Source organism: Mesoplodon densirostris, chromosome 11 (assembly GCF_025265405.1).
Source record: "Mesoplodon densirostris isolate mMesDen1 chromosome 11, mMesDen1 primary haplotype, whole genome shotgun sequence".
Lineage (NCBI taxonomy): Eukaryota > Metazoa > Chordata > Mammalia > Artiodactyla > Ziphiidae > Mesoplodon > Mesoplodon densirostris.
This window is the reverse complement of record NC_082671.1, coordinates 39,756,077-39,781,936: the sequence shown is the minus strand read 5'-3', so window position 1 is coordinate 39,781,936 and position 25,860 is coordinate 39,756,077. Positions and strand designations below refer to the sequence as shown.

General features: G+C 46.4%; 1 protein-coding gene across 1 annotated transcript in view; it reads right to left on the bottom strand.

Annotated features, from left to right (window-relative positions):
* Positions 1-25,860, bottom strand: part of PPM1H (protein phosphatase, Mg2+/Mn2+ dependent 1H) — a 265,272-nt gene that overhangs the window by 18,871 nt on the left and 220,541 nt on the right. The window contains exons 7-9 of the mRNA XM_060112773.1: positions 22,227-22,290; positions 18,648-18,755; positions 400-551 (exon numbers count right to left, since the gene is read on the bottom strand). Coding sequence (XP_059968756.1) covers positions 400-551; positions 18,648-18,755; positions 22,227-22,290 — 324 coding nt within the window. The remainder of the gene's footprint in view (positions 1-399; positions 552-18,647; positions 18,756-22,226; positions 22,291-25,860) is intronic.

Here is a 25,860-nt window from a genome sequence, read left to right as displayed (position 1 = left end):
CCTACTTTAATCTTTCTCTCCTTTCCCAATGTTTCTTGCAAGAAACAGTTCCTCAACGGATGGAAATCAATGCTGGGAGCATTTGCTATCTTTCTTACGAGGAGGATCACAACTTGGATTATTCCCACTTTGTAGGATATGAAGTAAGAATGTGAGAAAGATATACTGCTGAAATATCTCACAAAACAAATTCTTTACCACTTGTATCTAGGTTTAACTTAAGGGGGATTTTTATTTGGCTGTGAAAGTACCTCTTATAAGAAATGTAGTCCCTTTTGCAGTTTGGTTACTAAACTATCTATATCAGAATGAATGATGAAAAGTGCAAGATTATTATTTAGTTCAGTCACATGAAAGACCGCTTGAGGAACAACCCTCCAATCATAGAAATGCACAAACCTGTGAGGGTCATCTGGGTCACAGTTAGGGAGAAACTGAGTGATTGCTTCTGCCACTTCTTCATTTGATAAAACATCCCAGAGTCCATCAGTGGCCAAGATCAGCACATCGTCTGCTCCATGCTCGTATCTGGAGAGATCGTAGACTCTTACCTGAAATGAACAGCAATACCCCTGCTTAAGAAGTTGGGAGCGTATTATTCCCCCTAGCAGACTGGCTTCTGATTTCCCTTCCCTTTTCCTGCCCAGCCCAGTGGTTTTTAGGTGTGTGCTGTAAGGCACTTGGGTATGCAGCAAGCTTTGTGGCCCAGGGGTAGCCTCCTTTGAAGACTTGCTGTATAGACATATCGGGCCCCAAACACAACTGTGAATGAGCCCAATAAATTAATAGTTGACAAGAAAGAAATTAACTGAAAATGTAATGCCTGCAATGTGGCTGGAACAATGACTCACAATAGATACAGCGGTAGCTAGAAGAGCAGCCGGAGGCTTGCTGCCTTCCTTCCTTTGCACATCCATCCCACAGACATTTATTAAGGGCCTGCTCTGCGCTGGGTGCTCTAAGTATAAAGATAAACGGCAGATTTCCCTGCTTCTGAGCTCTCAGTCTGCAGGGGAGATAAGGCCAGTCTAGGATCCAAGGCAGCTACTCTGCGTGTATTGGTTTAGGACTAAGGAGAAACACTTTATTTCAAGTACTCACTTGATACCTTTTGGCTTACCTGCTCTGAGGCCCATGGGGCTGGACTTATCTCATGCAACGATGGGGCTCTGATACTACACGCAGGTTTGAGGAGCCTCAGTCTAGCCTAAATCACAAAGGACACACGCCAAGTCTGAATCTCCTAAGTGTGTCTCGACAGACTTTCTGTCCTCACCTCTAGTACCTGGAATGACTTGGCTATTTGAACATCCCCCTCAACTCTGGGAAAAGAACACAGTGACCTTAGCAAAAATAATAATAATAAAAATCAAGGCTTACTTGCATTAGGCCACAACTCCATGTTCCCCCTACTCGGGCAGGACGGGAGGGAGAGGAGTTTGGGATTTCATTGCTATTCCCTGCTAATTTGACGGGACCAGCCCCTGCCTACACCACTTCATGAGCTGAGGACAAAGGTGGGTCAATTTCATCAATCTTCCAACTCTTTCAACCCGACCTCATGATCCTGTTTTCTAAAATCAAGTCTGAGTGAAAGGTGTAGGCCAGGGGAAGGGAGGGGAAGGGAAAGAAAGGGAAGGCAGATGGAGTGTAGGCAGCTGTTCCCGTGTCCCATCACACACAGTCACCGTCAGGTCATCTCAGATCTCGAGAGAATACAATTCTAAGAGGCCTGCAGAACGTCCACATCCACATCTTCAAAAGCCAAGCCTCCTATGTTTTAGGAAGGTCTGCCCAGACCAGTGACGCCCTGCCTGCCACAGGGCTGGTCCTATGGACCCACACCCAGCAGCAGAAAACAACAAAATGCCCCACACTTGCCCACAGGGTTTTCGGAAAATGAGCTCAAATGAAAAACAGCCTTTGTGGCCGGTGAACAAGACGGCAACGATTAGCTAATGGCGCAGCACATGGACCGCACTCAGGAGAAGAGCCCTCGGGGGACGACTGGACCGGCTTTTAACATCTTCCTCTCAAAAGGCAGGGGAAGTTTACATTCTAGAGAAGGCACTGTGCCCTATGAGACCAAATGAAAGAAAACAGGAGGGGGGAATCTTAAGTTTACAACAGACTGGAAAGTCCCAAATGCCAGAATTTTGTCTTCAGGCTGCTGAACTCACGTGGTTCAATTTTTACTCTAGCGGCAACCGGATCCCCACTGCTTTACCTTCTGTGGTCCCTGGGTGTCTTAGAGCAGTGCTTCTGAAATGCTGATGTGCACAGGAATCAGCCCAGGACCCTACTAAAATGGAGCTTCCAATTCACTTCTGGAGTGGGGCCTGAGAGCCGGCATTTCTGTTGTGTTTTTTTTTTTGCGGTACGCGGGCCTCTCACTGTTGCGGCCTCTCCCGTTGCGGAGTACAGGCTCCGGACGCGCAGGCTCAGCGGCCATGGCTCACGGGCCCAGCCGCTCCGCGGCATATGGGATCTTCCCGGACCGGGGCACGAACCCATGGCCCCTGCATCGGCAGGTGGACTCTCAACCACTTTGCCACCAGGGAAGCCCTGGGAGCCTGCATTTCTAACTTGCTCCCATGTGATGCTGCTGGTCCCTGGACCACACTTTGACTACTGAGGCCGCGGAGGAGTCCTACTGGTCTGTAACAAGGAATGCAAGGGCTCAGTGGCCTCTGTGATGCCTGTGTAGACTACCCCCTAGGGAAGGCTATAGCGAATATAGCAAATGTCACCCCTGGGCTCCTAATTTCAAGTCCTGTGTCACTGTGTTGTTACTTCCAGTGTGCAAATAACTTTGCTTACGAAAGACTGCTCGCTTCTTATTGGGGTAGATCTACAATAAATTTCTGTGATACTTTGAGCTCCACAGGATAGAAAATGTTTCTTATAAAGGGAGGTAGGGAGATGTGGATGTCAGGTGCTTGTAGCACCTTATGCTTCTAGCGAACTAGGAGATGCCACCTGCCCTGCAGCTCCTTTGAAAAGAGAGGTTTCTAAGGTCAAAGATAATAACATCCGTTTCGTTTCAGGACCTGCCCTGTGTGTAGGGTGCCGAAATCTCTTCAAGTGCTTTCTGCGGCCCCCAAAACGTGGAGACTTGAGTTGTTTTAAGCTGAAGCTGTCTTATGCAAATGGAAATCTGGCCAACAAAACGGGTGTGGGTTGATAAATAGCAACATGTTATAAAACGTTCCTCTTCACTTCCATCAATAAATTGAATCCTTCCCTAATTCCACTATTCACATTTCCACACATAACTCTCTAATGCAGTTTCCTTAGCCAACATGAAAATCCCTTTCAGTACCATTCTCCAAGCAATTTTTATGTAACTAATAAACAGCTAGTCTCAACCCTATTCCCTGGGGCACTCCCCAATTAACATCCTTTTAGTTTTTTTTTTTTTTTTAATGCTACCCTTCGTTTCCTGCCCTTTAGCCAGTTTCCAAAGGACTTTGCCAACTTTCCACTTACAACTCGTGTCTTATACATTAACCTGGGATGCAGAACATTTTGTGAAAACGCTCTCGGAAAAGCCGGACTGCCGTGCAAGGCATCCAACTGCACGCTCATCCTCCCCAGCGGCTAGGGCTTCAAAGGATTCCAGTGGGCTCTGGAGACCCGACCTTCCCTCCCCGAAGCTGTTGCAGGGCCTCCTCAATCAGACCACACTTGCCTCCCCAGACCTCCCTGTTCCATTCCTCAAATAGCTTCTTAATGTTCCGGGAAGCTTCACATCAAAAGTAACGGGCTCTGTGGCTCCCCAGGACTCAGACATGAGGAAGACAGTCTCTGGGAGGGGAAAGATATGATCTGCAAAGGCCTTTGTGGGAAGGGGTTCTGGAGAACACGGGCAGGGTCCTAGTGGCTCCTTCTCGCGTACGCATCTGCCAAGAAAGGCCACGGGCATCCTGAGACTCTTGCTGTTTCTCAGAGCAACAGAATTTGAGCCATGGAGAGATGAGGCCGGGGTGGATCCATCTGCCCTCCTGGACCCTTCACGACGTGTTTATTGAGCCCTTACTATGTGCCAACAGCTGTGGACAAAAGTGACAAAGTCCTCACAACTTCTAAACTAGGTGCAATAGACAAATAAATTACAATGCCAGAAGATGACAGGTGCTTGAAGAAAAGTCAGGCAGGTAAGGAGAGTGAGAAGAGAGCCATTTTAGAAGATGTGGTTAAGGCGGGTGTCTCTGGGAAGACACCATGTGAACAGAGATCTGAACCAGTGAGGTGACTTTCCACAGGTCCCTTGCTGTGCCTCCCTTTCCTTCCTTTTGGGGACCTGCCACTCCTCCGGATTAAGAGGATGTGGACACAGTGTTAGACTGGTGGTGAAGAAGAGAGGCTGAGGGGGACACAGTGCCACCCTCCGCTGCCAGAGTAACCCTGAGGAAGACCTGAGGATTTCCCTTTCTTTGCCCCGGTCCCCTGCAGACACAATCCCTTCCGTGTTCACTAGCACAGCACTCACGTATTGGTACCAGTCTGGGTTCTCTTGTCTGTCCCTTCCGCATGAGTAGTTATTCTCAAACTTTAATGTGTTTAAGAATCACTGGGGTGCTAATTAAGATTCAGGGACCCACCTTTAAAGATTCTGATTGTGTAGATCTGAGCGCAGGCATCAGCCTATGTAAACAAGGGTAATTCCAATGCAAGTGATGGGGGAACCTCATCTTGAAAACACGGTCTTAGGCAGTAAGCTCCCCTGAGGCGAGGTCTGAGTTGTCCTATTTGTTTCTGCCCCACCTCCACCCCCCACCCCACCCCAGCAGAGCACAGAGCCTAGCTCTTGGAAACCACACAATAAACCACCAAGGGAAGCATTTCCCTTGCTGGACATTTACCCTTGTCCTGCTTACAGCGAACACCCTGAGAGCTGGTCACCTTCTCTTCCCCCCAGACTCAACCTCTGGAGGCCAGAGATCCCATTTTGCACTTCTTCTGTGGGCCTCGCTGTAACTTTCATAGAGTAAATACCACTAGATCTTCAGGACATACTTGCTGAGACAAAGAATAAATGGGAAGAAAAGAGAAAGAAAAAGAATTCATATGAGATCCATTCCGAAGACTCCCTCAGCTCGTGGTGACCCAACCGTTTTAGCTTGCAGACGCTGACGCTCCCAGGCAGTCACCAAACTGTGATGCGCTGATATTTAACAGGAGTAGCAGACACTTTCCTTTTCGTCCCCTATCCTCAGGTGAACTGCTAATAAAAAACACTCCGCGTTTGGGGTGGGGGGGGCAGCAAGCAGGAGGAAGTGTGGGGTCACCAAGGGTCGTGGCTAGCATGGCTCTGAATCAGCCAGGTGCTGACGGCTCTCACAGCTGCCCCCCAACTCTAGAGCAGAGTCACCCTTACCCTTGTCACCGCGCCCCTGCTTTACGGGGGAGTGGGGACAAACAACTCTGTAATGCGGTGCCTCCACTCAGTGCTCAGCTGGCTGCTGTTTCAGTGCCTGTCTAATATCTGTTCGCCCTTTTGCTCTGTTACTGAGGAAATTTCAGTGGCCCGTGAGAGCTCATGCTGCTGTAAGCTGACGCTGCTTCCTGAAGCCACTGTTTAAAAGAATCCATCAGTTCTTCCATTTGCCAAGTCTTGGCTGCTCCTCTAGGACGTCCTCACGGCTCTCACGTCTTTATCAGCTCAGCACGTCCTCCAAACCCTTTTCCCCGTTTAAGTACTTGAGGTAGGACGAGGTGCGCCAGCAGCTCAGGCCCGGCTGTGTGCAGAAGCAGGACCCTCCCTGCCTGGGTTAGTAGGAGCCCTCACTTCAGGTCTCTGCTTCTAACCAGCCTTGGGACTGGAGACGAGTCCTTTATTTCTTTAGCTCTCAATTTTCTCATCCCTGAAATCATTGTTAAAAAAATGGAAAAAAAAAAAAGACAAGAAAAATAAATAACACTCACTCTACCTTTCTCACAAAGCTGTTACAAAGATCAAATGAGATAATGTGGAAGAGAACTACAAATTCTAATGCACAGCATGTTATTTTTTTACAGCTCTAATCTCAGGGCAATACACCTGAAAGTAAGCTAGGTGGTGAAAGGAGATGAGTTAAGGGTGAGCTCAAAGGACCTGGTGTTCATTTCCTAAAGTCTCACTTAAAATTGACAGTGATTGGGACTCTCAACCATGTTTTGGCAGAAAAGTCAGGTGGTCCCCAAGGTAAAGGCTGCCAATAGGTGGTGGAAAATAAGAAGAGTACAAACTCTTTTCCTCTCCACCCTCCGTGGCCAACCAACCCAAAAGGTCAACCTGCAGAATGTTGAACATAGCACTTGTACCAGAAGAAAATAAAACTCCAGAATATTTCGTCACAGTGGATTATTTCAATACTGGCATGTTGGCAGGCCACCAAGACTGCCCCCGAATTCTCTGTTGTGATTCTATCTACACTAGATGATGTCATGAAATACACACTGAATTTGGTGGCAGAAGACTTGGATTTGAGACCCACCTCTGCCCCTTAGTAGTTAGGCAAAACCACTTTGTTCATTCACATTTTAAAATCTCTTGACAACCTGCCAGGAATATGAAATGAGGAAGTACTGATTTACCAGATGGGGAGCATCACGGAGGAGGACTTTGGGCATCACGTACCTTACACGCAGAGGGAACTGCAGGGGCCAACGCCTGGGGGTGAGAGAGAGGGCTGGTGTGCTAGGGTGGCTTTGCGTAGTCTGGCTTGGCTACAGTACTGGATCTCCACTGGGGAGTGGTAAGGGATGAGGTTTCTCAAATCTTCAGCGTCTCCCTTTGTGAAATGAAAGGTTAGGATGATGCGGCCACTGGGGATGCTTATGGCTCTACCATTCCCCACCTCTTTCATCACAGGATGAGTTCGACCTGGATGGGACTGACCACATGACCTCAGAGCGTCTGACTGCAAATGAATCAAGGGACATTTAAATATGACAGATAGGTTGGCTGTTCCTCCTACCCCAAAAAGGAGCTGGTTGTTTTGGCTGTGGGTATAATTTTCTATGTGAAATGCACCACAGATATTCTTGAGGTTTGGTGTTTTTCTCTTGTTTTGGAGTCTACAGACAAAATAAACATTTGCCTTTTGAGGTTGGATACCATTTAATAACTGAAAAAGTTTTTAAACCAGCTAAGATATTAGGTAACATAGAGAGAGTCTAAAGTTGTACCCAGTGCCTGGCCGCGATAGCGTAAGGCTTTCATTTTCTCCACGTGAGGCCAGAACTTGACAACTTTGGGAGGTGAGCTACAGAGGAAGGACTTTCCTTTACAGACGGGGGCACTCCTATCATCTGCTCCTTTCTCTGGGATTCCAATGGCTCGTTCACCACAGAATCCAAGCCTCACTGAATGGATCAGTGAACACATGGACTTGAATCCAGCTTGTTAGTCATTTGAGGATTACATTTGTGTTCATTAAAATGCCGGTTTGCAGAGATCAGGGTCAGAGGAAATCCCAGCCTGCGAGTGAAAGTACGTGGGTGCCGTGTAGACGGACTGAGTCATGTCAGATCCATTTAGGAGGCGGGGGAGGCAGATACAGAGTGACCGTCCATCCCTGTTTGCCTGAGATAGTTTGGGTTTGTGCTGCTTTCCCAGCATAATTATTAACAGTGCCCCCACTGACTCTCAAAAATGTCCCGGTTGAGAGGGTAAGTTATCTGGTCTCCTGGCGTGTAAATAACTAAATGACTACTGTTCCTTATTCTTGTAGCTGCTACTTCTGGCCATTGGGACTAAACGTAACAACCACACTGTGTTACTACTTCACAGGACTCGTTTCACAATGGCAGCATTTTAGGGATCTCCAGTGAGCAGGAGAGCAAGTTACCGTGTATCTTGCCTTAGAAGAGGAGACCCAATCAGCCCTGGTAAACTATGGGATACCTGTCATGTGGTAAAGTTAACCCCACTGCTTGCAAGCAGCCCAGGTTTTGGCAGACCTATGATCGAGCAGAGAGTGAGGTGTGTAGTAGCCCTAACCTACCAGCCTAGAATGGAGCCACAGGCATGGTGAGAATGAATCACGCCATCTAGGACTAGAGCATGGATGACTTTAGGATTATTAAAGTTCCTGAAACACAGTGAAGAACAGCTTATGACAGTGTTATTCAAAGAGTGGTCTTTGGATCACCTGCTGCAGAAGTGTCTAAAAAATGTGAAAATTGCTAGGACCCCACCCTACACCTAGTGATTCAGATTTTCAGGAAGTGGATTCCAGGGGTTTGCATTCTTCAACAAATGCCTCAAACTATTCTTATATGAGGTAATACAATAAATTAATGCAAAAAAAGAGAAAGATACTCACTCGAAACATTCAAGTGAAATTATTAGTGTTGAGGAGAGGATCAGAGGGGAATAATCTCCAATGAGAAGGAATGTTTGACACAATATACAAGTTGGTTTCCCTTGTGTGACCACAAATTTCAAAAGCTGGACTTTTCTGGTGTGTGTACAAGTAAATTTCAAATTGTGGTTTTACTCAAATAGCTGGTTAGCAAATCTCAAGACAGTTCCTAATGGGAACCATCCATACGGATGACACACAGGTATATCACGAGTGATTTTTTACAGCTAGACTGGAGAATTAGAGATGGAGATGGACAGGCTAGGGCATGAAGTCTCTCCTGGATGTATAAGGTCAGATGGTACCAGAATCAAAGAAAGCAGTTCTATACACTCTTAACATGTGATTGTTTTTCCCCCAGACATTTTTAAAGTGGTGGTGGTGATGGGAGGGAAGCATATACCCACAAGGGGGCATCAACCCAACTGAGAAGCAGATGTATGAGATGCTGCAGACATGTGGGACTAGAGAAGGGAGTCAGAAAACTGCCCATAAAACTGAACTCATAGAACATAGAGGAAAGTGATGGTTTTCAGGGGGGAGGGGGTGGGGAGAGAAATGGAGAGATGATGGTCAAAGGGCACAAACTTCCAGTTATAAGATGAATAAGTTCTGGGAATCCAAAGTACAGCATGGTGATTATAGTTAAATATAATACGTATATACTATATTATACACACACACACACACACACACACATATATACACACTATATATAATGTATATACATAATCTGTATGTCATACTGGGTTATATACTTGCAAGTTATACAGAAAAGGAATGGTGATTAGTGATGTGATAGGGGTGTTAGCTAACACTACCGTGATAATCATTTTGCAATACAGCCGATCCTCGAACAACTAGGGGGTTGGGGCGCTGACCCTCTGCGCAGCCGAAACTCTGCATGTAACTTATATAGTCAGCCCTCTGTATGTGTGGTTCCTCTACATCTGCGGTTCAACCAAACTCGGACTGTGTAGTACTGCAGTATTGGGTTGACCAAAAAATTCATTTGGGTTTTTCCATAACATATGGGAAAAAATCCATATATAAGTGGACCGTGCCGTTCAAACTCATGTTGTTCAAGGGTCAACTGTATGTAAGTATACACATCAAAACACTGTACCTCTTAAATTTATACAATGTCATATGTCAATTATATCTCAATAAGACTGGTTAAAAAAAAGAGTGCTAAATACAACTGCTGTAAATTATCAAAGTATCTTTAGACAGAACTCATCATTTTCCTTTTGTACAGGGGGATCCAGGGTTTGTAAGGCCCGAAGTTTATACAATTTGGGGAGCATTTTTTCCCCCAGCTTTACTGAGAAATAACTGACATACATCACTGTATAAACTTCAGGCATACAGCATGACGGTTTGATTTATATATTGTGGGGCTTCCCTGGTGGCGCAGTGGTTGAGAGTCCGCCTGCCAATGCGGGGGACACGGGTTCGTGCCCTGGTCCGGGAGGATCCCACATGCCGCGGAGCGGCTGGGCCCGTGAGCCATGGCCGCTGGGCCTGCGCGTCCGGAGCCTGTGCTCCACAGTGGGAGAGGCCACAACAGTGAGAGGCCCGCGTACCGCAAAAAAAAAATATATATATATATATAGATATATATATTGTGAAATGATTACCACGGTAGGTTCAGCTAACATCCATCTTCTCATATAGATGCAATAAAAAAAGAAAACAGAAGAATAAAAGGAAAATGCTTTTTTCTTTGTGATGAGAACTCTTAGGATTTACTCTCTTAACTACTTTCCCATATATTGTACAGCATTACAATATATGGGAAACTACAGTCATCATGCTGTACATTACACCCCTAGTAGTTATTGATCTTATAACTGGGAGTCTTACCTTTTGAGCACCTTCCTCTAATTCCCCTTTGTCCCCACCTCTGGTAGCTGCAAGTCTGATCTCTTTGCGTTTTGGTTTTTTGTTGTTGTTTACTGGGGGCTTTGTTTTTTGTTTTTGGTTCCACATATAAGTGAGATGATACAGTATTTGTCTTTCTGGGGAGCTGTCTTTAAGAAAAAGAACACAGAAATAATTATGAATACAAACTTACATACTAATGTGAATGTTTATTAGGAATGAGAAGAGAAATTGCAACAGATTACTGGAACCATGGAAAATGAGGTCCCTTTCTTTTGAGAAATGATTGCAAGGAAATGATTCCTGATTGTAACCTTGCCTCTCCTCACCACAGAGAACTGTCTACATTTCCCAGGAATAACCAGAACTCACTGAAGGCTGGTCTGAGTGAAGGACCCTGATACTTACATTTAGTTAATTAGCATCATTGTAAATCTGCCTCTACACTGCAGACTAGGTTTCCTTTGTTAATTAACTAGGTAAATAACTAATGCATCAACTTCTATTAGTTTGCACTGGAAAGATAGATGATGATTACTCTAATACTTAAGACTTCACAGCAGGGAGGACACTTCTACAGGAAGGCGATCATAGAAGGTCTCCAAAATGACCACCATCACTTCCTTCCCTCCCTGTACAAGCACGCTGCTCCTCCCCCATCAAGGGTGGATTCTAGTTCTCCTCTCCTCAAATATGGACCCACCTTAGTGATTTCTTTAATCACCAGAATATGGAAGAGGTGATGTTCTGGGACTCCTGAGGCTAGGCCTTAAAAAGCTTTGTAGCTTCTGCCTCAGTCTCTCGAACCACTCCTCTTGGGATGTTTCAGAAGCCAGCTGCAGTAATGCCATGAGAAGCCAAAACCACACGGAGAGGCTGTGTGTAGCTGCCTCGACTCAACACTCAGCTGACAGCCCACATCAACTGCCAACCATGTGAGAGAGCCGTTTTGGACTTGCAATCCATCTAGCCTTCAGATGACCCCAGCCCCAACTGATATCCAACTGTGACCACGTGAGAAGCACCCAGCGGAGCCCATTCAACCCGCAGAAGTATGAAAGATAGTAATAAATTCTCCTGTTAAGCCTGTAAGTTGTTTTGTAGTCAACAAAGGCACAAAGGCATTGTATTGCGATGGGCCCCTCTCCCTATAGGATTGGTGAGAAGGGACATGGGACAGCGAGCCCGCTGGAGTTTTCTCCTTGGTCCCTACTTGTCCATAAGCAGCACCTGTCCCTCTGTTCCTGTTTTCCAGCAGGTAAATACCAGGAAAACCTCCCTTTGTGGGGTGGGGAGATGAGAGCCAGTCCAGGAGGCAAGTTTCATTTGAGGGCTGGAGATGAGGAATAAAAAGTCCACTTTGGTCTTAGATCCAAACCGCGGTTTCCAGTCTAACTTTATCCTCGCTATAAAGTTATTTTCATCCCAGACTCCTGTGTCTGTTTTTTAAATTGGTTCAGAAAACTCAGAGGGAAAAAGGATAAAATTATTTTTCCTCCTCAGACCCCAACAAGCAACCTTCTTCCTTTCTCATAGGTTAGAAAGCAAAGTTTAATTTTTTCAAAAATTTCACCCTGCTTCATCCTCTAAAAATCAAGTGTGCCCTCAGTCCTTGTTACGGTTGTTTTGTGAAATGCCTCTCCCATGCGCCTCCTTTTGGCTTTCCCGGTCCCTGCCCCAGCTCAGAGCCTCACTGCCACATGGTTTCACTTCTACGGTGGCCTCCCCGCCTGCATCTCCCTACCTCTGCACCCCCATTCCATGTGCTGTTAACAAGCTAAGACTTCCACCGCCACATTCACTTATCATGCTGATCCCCTTGCTGAAGACCTGATCTGCTGCCCCGGGTCCAGTTCTAGGCCCTCCATGATAATTCGCTTGATTATAGCTAATAGCCCTTCAAGCTAATCTTCCAAACTGATTCTGTAAGGCAAGTTTCACTTCACACCAGACTCATTACTGCTTCCTTCCTTCTCTTGTCCTACTTACCTTGTTCTTCTTCTTCAGAATAGATGGTGTTCTCTTCCTTCTCTGAATTCCCCTAGTCCCTTAGGAAGCAGGACTCACAGGGTTTATGGCTGATTATTCTTTGGCCTTCCAAGTGGCCAAAAATTCTAATTCCTTGAGGACATGTTCCCCAGTGTGCTCCTCGATAAACACTATTGGACTCATGTTTACTCTCTGTGTAAACAGCCAGTGAGATTTTGTGGTCTTGATGGAATAAACGATCTAATGTTTATTATGCCAGATTCTGTTTTAAGTACTTTTTATATGTCATTTAACTTGTTCCTTGCATTCCTGGGTATAACAACCCTATTGTCCTCTTCTTACTGAGGAGGACACTGAGATTTAGGTAAAGTAACTTTCTCAAGATCACCCAGCTAGTAAGTAAAGAGATAGAGCTTGAGCCCATGACTGATTACCAGGTCTGAGTTTCTAACCACAATATCACACTGCCTCTTAAGGTGTTTTTGACGGGTCTAGGGAATTTTTTAATTCCTCCTCTACCACCCAAAGATAATTACTGTAACATTTGAGAAAATTTCCTTCTCAAGACCTATATTTTTATGTATGTGTATATGTGTATACATATGCACATAACTTTTTTACCTACTTATGATCAACTTTTTATATACACAATCCTATTTCGTTTCACTTAAAGTAACCCCATCCATCTCCCCATATCACTGTGCACCAATATTGTTTTTTTATGAATTGGCCAGACTGCAGAAAGTACACAATACAATCAAACATGTTCGTTCCCAAAACGGGATTTTGGCTTGGGGCATGAAAAGCTACTGAGAATCAGAAGACCGTAAATGTTCAGAAGTCAATGTGAGACCTTAAATATTGTTCATGTTTTCATGGGAGACAACACAGGAGTCTCAAACAAAATAGTCATTCTTCTCTTCACCTGAAAGTGAATACTGGGAATCCCCTGTAAGTGCAAAGGCAGTGCAAAGGCAGAAGCCAGTGGATAAGGAAGACTAATGTTTACTGACCATCTCTGACCATGTACCACACAATTCCATAGATGTTCTCATTTGTTTTTCCCAGCACCTTGTCAATCTAGGTATTTCCACCCCACCTGCAGGAAGGGGAAAGCAGGCTGAAAGAACCTGTAGAGGTCACAGGTAATGCCGGTGCTAGGGAGGGAGTTCAGATACTGGAGCCTAAGGTCTTCCTTCTTTTAGAGAAGCCTGTTTCAGATGAAAGAAAAACATAAAATCTAGATGAAGAGAACCAAGAATGACCTAAATGAGTGAGCTGGAGTCACAGAAAACAGCTGACAGGAATCCTGAACACCAAGGAGAGGAAAAATGAAGCCAAGAGAAAATCAGGCTCCCTTGTGGTTCAGTGTGGCGGGGGCGGGAGGAGGGGAGACTGCTGAGTTGATGGGGTTGGCTTTGCAAACCGGCCCCCAGACAGAAAAAGACCTCATTCTTCCAAGAGCCCGAAAGGGGCCTAAAGTCAACAGCACAGTCTTGGAGTAGAGGCCAGAAAACGAGAAAGACATTAAGAGGAATCCTAGCTCTAGGGAGGGCCTGTCACAGGCCAGAAATGGGTGCGGAGTAGAGAACATCTGTAGGTTTAGGCTGCAGGCCTGGGCCGCGCTGAGGAATAGGTCATGAGGTGTGTGCTGGACGGGGTGGAGAACTGCTGGGAAAGAAGGTGCAGGGTGACTCTGAATCCACAAATCCTCTTCTTCTCCACTTGAACTCTAGGGTGATACACAAATGGTGAACAGTGATGAGCTTCACTGTGCGAGAGGATGGGAGACCTGATGGGGGTGTTTCCCTTACGGAGCACAAGCTCCAGTTACACGGGGGAATGATGCCGTGGACCAGGGGAGGGTCAAAACGCTTCCTACGCTCGGCGGACAGACCCGCGCTGGGTTGATGGGGGCCTCCTGTGGAATTCAGTTCTCGGCCACAGATTCCCTACCTTCGACCTGGGGAGATATGTGGGAGGCTCAGCAAACCTGGCGGCTGCTCTTTGGGTTTGGCAAACTCGAGATTTTTCCAGTGCCTTGTGTTCAGCGAAACCAAAAATGTGTTTGGCTAGAAACGCTTCTCTAATTTTTAAACCCCTGTGCATTTTTTACGTAAATTTGATCCACATGGTTTTGATTTATTTTTATTTAACTCATCAAGTCAAATTAGGAACTACAATGATGAATGGGAACAATGCTGATTTCCAAGAAGATTTTTGAGCCTTTTTTCTTAGAACTAAATCACATTCCACCCCCCACATACACACACACATACCCCACTTCCTTGCGACTGTTAAAACTACCAGCCTGAGCTGAGTTTGAAATTTAGAACCCAAATGTGAAATAAAGATCCATGCTTGGCAAAGATGAAGCGTAGCAGGGGAATGTTCTTAGGAAGTCACGGTTAGAAAGCCAGGGTAGGCTTGGGGTGCAGGTGGGGGAATAAAGGCAGCAAGGGAGCCAGTTATTCCTTATTAGATGGTTTAAATAAATTTACCCGGCTTTGTGGGCTCCCAACAGAAGCCCCTTAGCTGTTTCTCCAGGGTCTGACTTTATCACTGCCAGCCAGGGAAAAGGAGTTTCTGCCCCAAGACTGGGGATGTGGGGTTCCCCTGTACCCATCTTTTCTTCTGCACTCCTGCATCGGAGCTGATTCAAGCTGCTCCCCCCTCTTCCCTCGAAGCTTCCTCCCCCTTTCCTGGCTCTGGCTAAGGCCTCTCCATCTGGAAGCATTTAAAATGTACAACAACTTTAATCTCGTGCAAAAGAATCTTGAGATTTACACTACATACCCATTAAGCTAAATTATAGGTACACAATCTCATTTTGCACAATTCTGTCTGGCCTAGGGTGGCACACACAGAAGGCCAGTCCTGTCTTTCCCAATTACTTTTTCTACCACACCATCATTTTCTACAACTGCAGTCTGAGGCCGGCCGTATTTCTCTGAGGAACTCTGGCCACTAAGGTCCCAAGACAGAGGTACTCTCTTCAGAGCCCCTTGAAACAGTACTCAATGGGTCCCTTCAACACTATCCAAAAAGATTTCCGTGAACTCAGCTTCCCTCTCCCACAGAGCCTGATCGAATTGGACAAACTGAGTACAAGGATCATCTTGTTAGTTAATAACTATACAACCATGGGGGAGTTAATTTACTTCCTTGGATCTCAATTTCCTGGTCTGTAAAATGGGTATAAAAACCATACACACCTCACAGAATTGTGAAGATTAAATGAGATGCTGCACATAAAAAAAAGAAAAAAGAAAAGAAAAGAAAAAAGAAAGAAAGTATATTGTCCGGCCCAGACTTCCAGACAGGTGACATGAAGTTTCTGATCAACCAACTGGGATTTTTCATCAGTCCTCGGGGACTCTCCCATGCTTGCCCAAGTTTTAAACCTACAGTCTCTTCTTGGGATCCACAGGAGCACAGTGATTGGAAGATCTATAACCTAACTGCATAGAGATCATTCTTCTGAAAACCAAACCAAACTTCTCACCTTATATAGAAAATGTGTGTGTGTGGGGGGGGGGTGGGGAGGGTGAGAAGGTTTTCACTCTCCTTTAAGGAGCAAAATGGTTATTAGTATTTCCTGAGAAGCCCTCACACCCCATATAGTCACACTTTACCTGTGTTTTTTGGAAACCAGAAAGGTGACAGTACCATTTAATATGCCTGATCAATGCCTCCCTCCCAAGGGGGAAAATATAGATGTCCATAGTATTGGCTTGGCCAAAAAGTTTGTTCGGGTTTTTCATATGACGTTACAGAAAAATCTGAACGGATTTTTGGGCCAACCCAGTATTTATTGGTTTTCTCTGGCCAGGAGGAGTTTCAGCAGTAATTCAGGGATCCTTCTGTTGGCCAGAATAGAGGGATCCTTCTGTTGGCCAGAACAGAGGGAGCAGGGATCCACCAACTTCCAGGGACCCTTGGACACTTTATATCATAAGGGTTCTTACCATGCAAAATTGCTATGAAGGCGGAAAGAGAGACATCTGCAGATGGTAATTATTATTTCCACCAAGCTGACCTCACTTGACATCCTGGGTGAGATCAGGAAATGTGCGTATCTTTCACGCCTGCTATTTACTAGAGATTTCCCTCTCTTAACCTCTTAACCTCCTGTGGCTAGATCTATTTTAGATGTCAGCCTCAGCAATAAAGGACTCTAAAGGAACTAGCCCTGCTCACAGCCCTGCCAAAGGGGTAGGCCTGGGTGCCCGATGGTGCCCATTGCTGGCTCCGGAGTGGACACAGTCTATAGGCTGGGAAGTCACTTGTGACCTCGTAGAAAACGTGAGTTGGGCCAATGAGATTCCTCTCTGGGAACGTGCAACTGGGGGAGTCAGAACCTGGCTGTCTGGTGGCAGAGACATATGGAGCATGGCTGGTCTCAAGGCTGCCTGGATTCCAGAGCCACCTTCGCTTTTTTTGTTAGTTAAAAAACCATTCCTGAAGACAGGAATGGTTTTATTTTATTTATTTATGGGGTCCACAAGGGTTCTTCTTGTGGTCCCCATAAATATCTCTTCTGACATTATTAAAATAAACACCCCCTTTTTTTGAGTCAGCATGAGTGGGTTTCTGTTTCCTCCAACAAAAAGAGCCTTCGCTACAAACACAGCACCCACCCTTGGGAAGAACATGCAGACGGAGCTATGTCTAAACATTCAGGTCATTTCCAGTGCGAGGCACCGTTTCAACAGTTAATTACATGGTATGCAAATACCGCTGGTTCCCCACTCACCCCTCCCTGGCTCTCCTCTACTGTACGAATTACAAACATTTCTCTCACTCTCCCAACCTCCTTTGCAGCTAGGGACGGTCATGTGACACAGTTTTGGCCAATGAGATGCGAGTGGATGTCTACTGGGACAGATAGGCCGTCCCCTCCTTCCTGCCTTGCATGAGAATGTTATGCTTGGGGCTCCTGTCACCATCTTGCAACTACGAAGGGAAAGAGAGCAGCAGAGGTGTCACCGCTGGCACATTGGAGGTGCTGCACCAACATGAACAGCCACCAAATTCCAGCCTTCTTGATATGTGAGAAGATATACCCCTAAACTACTATTACTTCGTTTTCTATCACTTAGAAGCAATATCTTTTCTAAATGATATACCTTGAAATAGCACTTGACATTGTTTCCTGTATTATAAGAAAAATGATTTTTTAAACCAAATATATGACAACTTGTTTTTCAGTTAACTTCTCTAGACATCAACTGAATGACATCAGCTTTCTAGGCAATTAAAAATCGAAGAGGGGGGCTTCCCTGGTGGCGCAGTGGTTGAGAGTCCGCCTGCCGATGCAGGGGACACGGGTTCGTGCCCCGGTCCGGGAAGATCCCACATGCCGCGGAGCGGCTGGGCCCGTGAACCATGGCCGCTGAGCCTGCGCGTCCGGAGCCTGTGCTCCGCGACGGGAGAGGCCACAACGGTGAGAGGCCCGCGTACCGCAAAAAAAATAAAAAGTCTAAGAGGGGACAAAGTATATACACGAACCACCATGCTTCAAGGCAGAAAGTGAGAACGCTGCAAGAGGCAGCTGCTCTGCGTGTATCTGGAGTAGGAGACATGACTTCTGGTTGGGGGAGGGGAAAGCAGGAGGAGCATTTAAGTTAAACTCTAGAGAAAAAAGAATTCAGATGTTTGGAGACGGGGAGGAAGGGCATATGAGGCAGAAAGCATGGTTTGAGCAAATATGGGAAACTGAAGGTCACATACAAAAAATAGCAAGTTCATTCTGGCTGGTGTAGGGGAACAAAGATCAGATTTTTTTTTTTTTTAAGTTAGACCAAATTATAACAAGCCTTGAATGCCAAGTGAAGGAGTCTGCGCTTTAGTCTCTGAGCCTTGGGGTGTTGTTGAAGGTTTCTTTTTTTTGTTTGTTTGTTTTTGTTTTTTTTGCGGTATGCGGGCCTCTCACTGTTGTGGCCTCTCCCGTTGCGGAGCACAGGCTCCGGACGCGCAGGCTCAACAGCCATGGCTCACGGGCCCAGCCGCTCCGCGGCATGTGGGATCCTCCCAGACCGGGGCACGAACCCGTGTTCCCTGCATCGGCAGGCGGACTCTCAACCACTGCGCCACCAGGGAAGCCCTGTTGAAGGTTTCTGAACAAACAGGTGTCAGAGTAGTTGTTTAGGAAAATTGGCCTGATGGCAATATGTGGGCTGGATTGAGAAGGCAAGGAATGCCACTAGGGGCTGTGCAGCCATCTGGGCAGGAGGCCATGAGGGAGGAACCAGCACAGTCAAAGTGAGAAGGGAGTGGGGAAAAGAAACAGACATGAGAGACACTGAAGAAGTACATGTGACACAAGCTGGCTACTGTCTGGATATGGGGTGTGAGTCATGGGAAGAATAATGTAGAAAACATGCTCTTGTACCAAAGAGAAACAAAAACCTCATGCGGTACCTCTGGAGCTGAAGACAGGAATGGTTTTATGTAGATGTTGGAGTCATGCACCTTCAGGTCATGGTCCCCAAGTCCCCTGGTCACTCCAATAGTCGCCATTACTCGGGCCTAGGAGTATAAGCAGAGGGTCATCAGAAACACTCACACACACACAGAAAGTATTCTCACCACAGTATATCTGTCACGGGCTAAGAGAGAAGCAGTCGTTTTCCGGTTCTTCCTGCCCCTCTCCGTGCCCCTGGCTGCTAACTTCTGTGGGTACTTGTTTCCAAGGAAGGGCCCACCAAGGTCACTGGCATACTTGAGGAGCGGCTTTTCTAGCAAGTATCTTAATCTTAATGGACTGCTGCCGTCGCATTTCAGATTTCTTTTGCAGAGACTAGAGAGAAGGGTGTCCAATAAACTAAACACAATACATCTGTGATGTCTACAGCTACTGAAATCAATGCAAACTAAATCCAACCATCTGCCCATCCCCCCATCCAGCCACCCACCCACCCGTCTGCTATACATCCATCCTTCACGTGTTTACTGAACACCTGCTACTATGTCTCTAGTTCTGTGATAAAAGATGTAAAAACGTCAGAGGCAGATCCTGCCCACCGAAAGCTCATATATTACACTTTATGGCTGGAGAAAATAAACCATTAGCAACTCTATAACCTGTCCTGCTAACATCTTCACAAATTCCATCTGGGTGGAAAGGAACATGATGTCACTTTGCTGTAAATACACAGACACCTTATAGCTGAGACCACACCATCTGTAGCTTTCTCTACATGGTTGTCCAAATGCTTTAAGGAAGCAATATGATTAAACTAATGCCTACAGTGTCAGCCTAATGGTCTCCTGGGAGGCCACAGATTTGATTTACCCAAACATTTATTGAGTGCCTACTATGTGCAGACACCATGCTGTGGGGGACAAATATCTAAGGCCTGGTCTCTCCTACAAAGGAACTTGGTAAGGGAGGCTAAGAGGTACATGTCTAATTAACAACATAGGGAATATGGCTGAGTGCTGAAAGACACATGAACAATGGGTTATATGAGTTCAGGGGAGGTAAAAATTCTATTAAGAAGTTTCCCTGGAGCGGGGGGCACTACATTTTTGTGCAGAAAGATATCCAGCATCAAGACAGGTAAACACAGAGGGATGGAGTGAAACTCATTCTGGGTGGACTGAGGCCCACTGCTCTAACACTTGGGTCAGCAACACTATACCTGGTGTAGTGTCATGGTTCAAAGACCTGAACTTGAATCCTCGCTCTAATGCTTGGGTAATAAGAATAACTTATAAATGCTAAGGCATGAATCTAACACATTACCGTATATCTTCATCCTACTTCCCCCAAAAAGCTGTGATTTTGGAGCTGGTTTCACATCAGAAGGTGGGCAGGTTTACAGTCAAGTGGAAATGAAACCGTAACACATATTTCAAAGGCAAGAATCAAAGGGGGTGAAATGCAGACACAGGAATGTGAACCTGGGGGCCTCTGGTATGGAGCTGCTCTGCTGGGGGCCTGGCTCAACTCCCTTCTAGCTGAGACGCGTTCAGCTCTAAACGTGGACATTCTGAGTCCCTTGTAGTCCTTCTGCTCTCCTTCCTGCTGTGGCACCTTCTCTGGTTGGATGTTTTAGTCCAAAGAAATCTGATATTTCTGCTAGTTACTGAACTTGTTTACATGTCCCACACAAGTCCTTCAAAGCATTGGCAGCAATCAAATGAAAAGTAACAGCAGTGAAAGTATTCTGAAACTTCTGGGGAGGCGTGTGCAGAGAGGAAGGAGAAAACGCCTGTAAAGCATCAAGACAGAACTGATGTGTTGTAAAGCCTTCTCCAGAGATCACGGACTCCCGGGACAGAGGAGGCATGCTACTTTGGTACAGGGCATGCCTGGAGCAGACTGACGCCACAGTGGCTTTTCAATAGGTCAACAGGTACAATGACTGAACTTGTCAGCTACATATCACAGAACTGTCAAGCCCTAATTAACTGAAATGCTGGAGGAACATGATGTCCTGGTGAATTGAACTGTTTGCTAAACTGGGAAAACCCTTGCTCTTTTCAATCTTTTTGCTGGTCATCTTTGAAGAACACATTTATCCATTTTCCTCTTGTACCAAGGAGAGTATACTGAACATAACTGAATAGCTTATTAAATACTCATGCATTTACTGACGGCCTGCCATGTGTCAAGTACCAGGCTGGACAGGTACTAAGGATACAAAGGCAACAGGATGTGGTCCTGAGCTTACTGGGACTCACTGGGTAGCAGCAGGGCAATACTGAGAATTTCAGCACCGCAAAGAACTGCAGCTGCAGGCGTGGATCACTGGGCTGAGTGATGTGCACTGATGGTGCCCACTCGACAGAAAGACACACGGAACCCTACCAGGAGTAGAACTCTACCCCGTCATGATTCTCACCCAGGGATGGGGCAAGTTAGTGTGAAAAATGGTGCATTTATTGATCAAATAGTTGTGTTTCATTTCCCTCCATGAAATGTCTCCTTCCAGTGAAATCACGGCTGGGCTACACTGAGCCCAAAACCTAATCCTGTGTGTTCTCTTTCACACACACACACGCACGCAGGCATGCACACGCCCACACATACACTCAAGTTCTGCCCATGAAGGCCTCCTTTCGTTTTCTTATGAGTCACTTCATCCTGATAAAAGCTATCAAATGCTGAAAAAAATTTCAGTTGAAGATTCTTTTCAATGTGACCACATTTTTCACTTCCAATTGGAACTCTCAGCGCCTAGTTGAAATGTATTCGTGTTTGGAGGAAGAATGCAATGATTCAGAAGGTGTTTGTTCTTCCTGGGAAATGGCTTCAAAGCTTCCTCATCTCTGCTCCAGGACTGCAACCCTCTCCAGTCTCTGCTCAGAGACCACTTTAAGATCAACAGCCTTCCTTCAGCTCAACAATGTTTCATTCTGACTGAGGCCCTGGGAGCTGCTGATGGATGGTCTTTGCTATCTCCGCCTGCGATCTGGTCCATGTGATCCTACAGTTTAATCAGGGTGAAACTCTGGATCCCCTTTCCATGGGGCAAGTGGAGAAGCCACCTTGCAAAGCCTGAGCTTCCGTGGTGGGATGTGAGGGCACCAGAAGGAAGTGGAGGGCCATGGCTCCACATCTGGTACCACCCCTCGCCAGCTGCGTGACTGCCTGAGCAGTTTTAACCTCGGAGTCCTAGCGGCCTCATCTACCAAATGGACAGAAGACAGCCAGCTCTGCCTGCCTCGTGGCTTGTTGTCAGATACCCAAGGAGATGATGTATGTGCAAGTGGTCGTGTTTAAACACTGTGAAAAGTTATACAAATGGATTGAGAAGGGGGATGTGATTTTCACAAAATTGACTTTAGCCCCTCATGCTCACCACCCCCGTCCCCCAACCCTGCCACTCCTTTGGGCCCTCAAGACAGGAGGCCTGAAGGATGATGGAGGTGATATTCTTTCAAGCTGTCAAGGCTATAAAATCATGAGCTGCTGAGTGGAACACACAGATCACCACGGGCTCCGTGGAGACCAAGCCTTGTTCTCTCAGTCCGGGGGGGGCACGTGCCTACCTTCTTGCCTTCTCCATATATAAGGGGAAACTTCAAGTCATCATCCTCAATGGTTTTGTATGCCCTGTAGGGGGATAAACAACATTAAAAAAAAAAAGGTTTGCACTCAATTAGTGACCTGCTGCCCTGACACAGGCCGCCAGGTACTTTATTTTCCCTGAGATTCCATCCGGGTCACCACACTGCTGATCTCTTTCTCTATAAACAGTCATTCTCCCTACAGAGGGGTGTGTTAAACAGTCATTCTCCCTACAGAGGGGTGTGTGTGTGTGTGTGTGTGTGTGTGTGTGTGTGTGTGTGTGTGTGTGTGTGTGTGTGTGTGTGTGTGTGTGTGTGTGTGTGTGTGTGTGTGTGTGTGTGTGTGTGTGTGTGTGTGTGTGTGTGTACACACATTTTAACAAACCAGAAAATACCAAGTCTTTACAGGCTTGAAGAGAGAGAAAATGAGCTGGCATATTCACAATTAGCGAGCGGGGGTGATAGGTTCCTGTCTTAAGCATTTAGTGTCCCTGCAGTAATGAAGCTCCCCAGCAGCAGTGTCAGGATTCTTGTCATTAATCTGGAACTGTGAGAAACAGCAGCACTCAGCGATGGATGGGGGGGGCGGGGGGGGGAGGAACTGCTCCAAGAGCCAGTTCTCACCTTCGGGGGTTGTTTACACCAAAGCAGCCTCGTACTGGAATGGCTGGAGAAGGAATATTTAGAGCCTGCTTGACCTCAGCATGATATTCAAGGTTGGCAGAAAATCCTGTTTCACGATCGCTATTAAATGGCCATTCGACACACAGAAAGAAAATCCACTTTATGCTTCAGTGGTTTATTCCAGACATGGTTGTCCAGATGCCACGACACAGGCTGGCCAGGCTATGGTGAGAGAGCAAACGAAGGCCACGTCTTGCGATTCTGCTCACAAGGAAGTTAAAAAACAAACAAGCAAACGTGGTACCCAATTACTAGCTGTATAACCCTGGGCAAGTAGCTCCACCTTTTTGGGTCTACGTTTCCTCATCTGTAAATGAGGGTAACCACACAGGATATGAAGAGCTTAGCACAGAGCCCGGCACTTAGTAAGTACTCAAGAAGCGGTAGCTATCGCTAGTATTTTGTAGAAAGCGAATATGTGGCACCCCAGTCCCCCTTTCTGCAAAATGGGGACAACACTGCCTATTCAATTCCTCAGAGAAGTGGTAGGACGACTAAGTAACAGGTGGGGTAGGTTCTGCTAGGTTAGAGGCTAGAAGCAAGACGCTTTTCTCAACTAATATCTCCTGAGTGCGTGAAAAAAATTAATTTGTGACGTGCCCCCTGGTCCTGGATATATCTAGGCAGCTTGGGAGTGAACCTGACATCAAATTTACGAAGGAGCTTGATATACAAAAGAATGCAACCCAACTGAAAAAGGGCTCAACCTCAAAGCTGAAGCAGGCACATCCTTATTTTCCAGGAAGTTATTTGGTTAAGTTCTTTCCCAGAGGGTAGAGGAACAGTGAAGTTTGGGCACTGGACGTGTCTGCGCTTGAGTTTAGCACTGCTTTCTGTATAGCCCTGGGCGAGTGGATAAGCCTCTCTGGACCTCAGTTTCCTCTTTAAGCAGAGAGGCCAAAAAATCCTGGGCTTGTTGTGAGCATAAAAATGGGCTGATGAATGTGACGAGCTTAGGAAGTATTTAGCCCAGTGCCTGGCACATGCTGAGAGCTTGAGAAAAGCTAGTTGCTCCTGCCACTGCCGTCAAGTGGGCCCAGCAGTATGCCATGAATTGAATTTTCGAAAAAGGAACCATACTATTTCCTTCCCCCAAATCTACCAAATTAACACAAGGTGGAAATAGCTACTTTGACGTTTCTATACTGCCATCAACTATTTAAGACACTGTGGTATCCAAGTCACTTGGGGACCAAACAGAACTATTATTAGAATACACTCAGCTTGGGGATTGAACGAGTTTGTAGACCAGTGGTTCTCCATCTTGGCTGCATATGGAATCACCTGGGGAGGCTTTAAAAATCCTGATGCTCAGGTCACATCCCAGAGCAATTAAGTCTGAACTTCTGGGGATGGGACCCAGGTACCAGGAATTTTTTAAAAGCTTCCCAAGTGATTCCAGTGTGCAGCCACGGTTGAGAACCACTACTATAGACCAAAATCATTAGCTAACATTCAAACTCAGTTGAGTAATAAGCTCTCTGTCACCTTGACCCTAAAGATGACAGACTACATGGCTCAAGGGAAAGGGGGTAATGGCTTGAGAAAGGCTGTGTAGCGGGCACAAGCAGGGCTTGGGGACCGAAGGGAGGAAGTGTGGAGAGTAAGAAGACAGGTTCAGAGAGAGAGGAGGATGCAGTGGGGACGGTCCCCAGGGAGGGGCTGGGGCCTGGAGATCCAGGCACAGAGTCTGGAATCACTCGTGAGGCAGAAGGTGGCAGCTGTAGAATCAGAGCTCAGTGGAGACAGGCTGAGAGCAACTCTCAACAAGCTTGGAAAGGCAGCAAAAAACTGTCCTCTGACTCTACCATAAGCCCAGGTAATCGAGTTCTCTCAGGGCAGAGAATTTCAGGAGAGTGAAGTCTGTGTCACCACAGCTCTGAAAGGCAAACACTCATCTTGGAGTTGTCATCCACAGGAACAAGACCGCCACAAGTGCTAACATTACATTTTAGCCCCTGTTGCTTCATCTTCAAGAACAACAAAAAAATTGAAAATAGAAAAGACAGCTCTGGAAAACAAAGGTTTATTCTGTTCCTGCCATTGTTGGTTTTCAATCAAATACGAGCCCCCTCCCCTCCCCTCCCAACAAATGACCAGGGTGAATAACTACAACTAAAGAGAGAGAGCGGAGCACCGTCCCCTCCACAGGCTTTCAGAGTCTGAAGCACAGCTCATCACGTGACGGTCAGTGGACTTCCCGCCACGGTTAAAGTCTTCAATAACAAAGAGTAAAATACTCAAGAGTTAAAACTGGTCACGTGATTAAAGATGGTATAAATCAGTGATAGCTAATAACAGTGACCGCAGCTGTAACGTACTGAACAACTTGTACAAGGCCAGACACTGGGCTGGGTATTTGCGTACCATGTCTAAAATCTCTCAAAGACCCCGCAGTGTCCTATCTGACAGATGAGGAGACCGAGGCTCAGAGAGGTTACGTTATTCTCCCAAGGTCGTATCCCGTGTTAGTGGCCCTTAAGCTAAAATCAAACTGTCCCAGAAAACACACCAAAGAAATGTGATGTCAGGGTTTAGCTCTGCAGGTTTCTCGTTCTAGTTGAACAGTCTCAAATGAGACCACTATTGCCCACCTTCCAGTGGGTAAAAAGCAGGCAATGATGGGGAACTTTTGGCAGAAAAGGAAGGGGAATTTTCTGTGTGAGGCAAGAGAGCAAAAGGTGACCACGAGGGGACAAAACCAGCAGCTGTTCCCCAACACAGCCTACAGGGAAGAACACAGGGAAGTTGCGGAAGCCACCGCTTCCCAGGTCATTTTACCTGTGGCCAAGGAGTCTGACGGAGTCCTCTCCCACAGACTGCAGGCCTCCCTCAATCCCTCCCTGTCTTGCAGCTTAAGGGGCCACCTCAGTTTCTGCTGTTCATATTACAACCATAGTCCATGTCTAGGCTGTGGGCTTGAATCTGTACG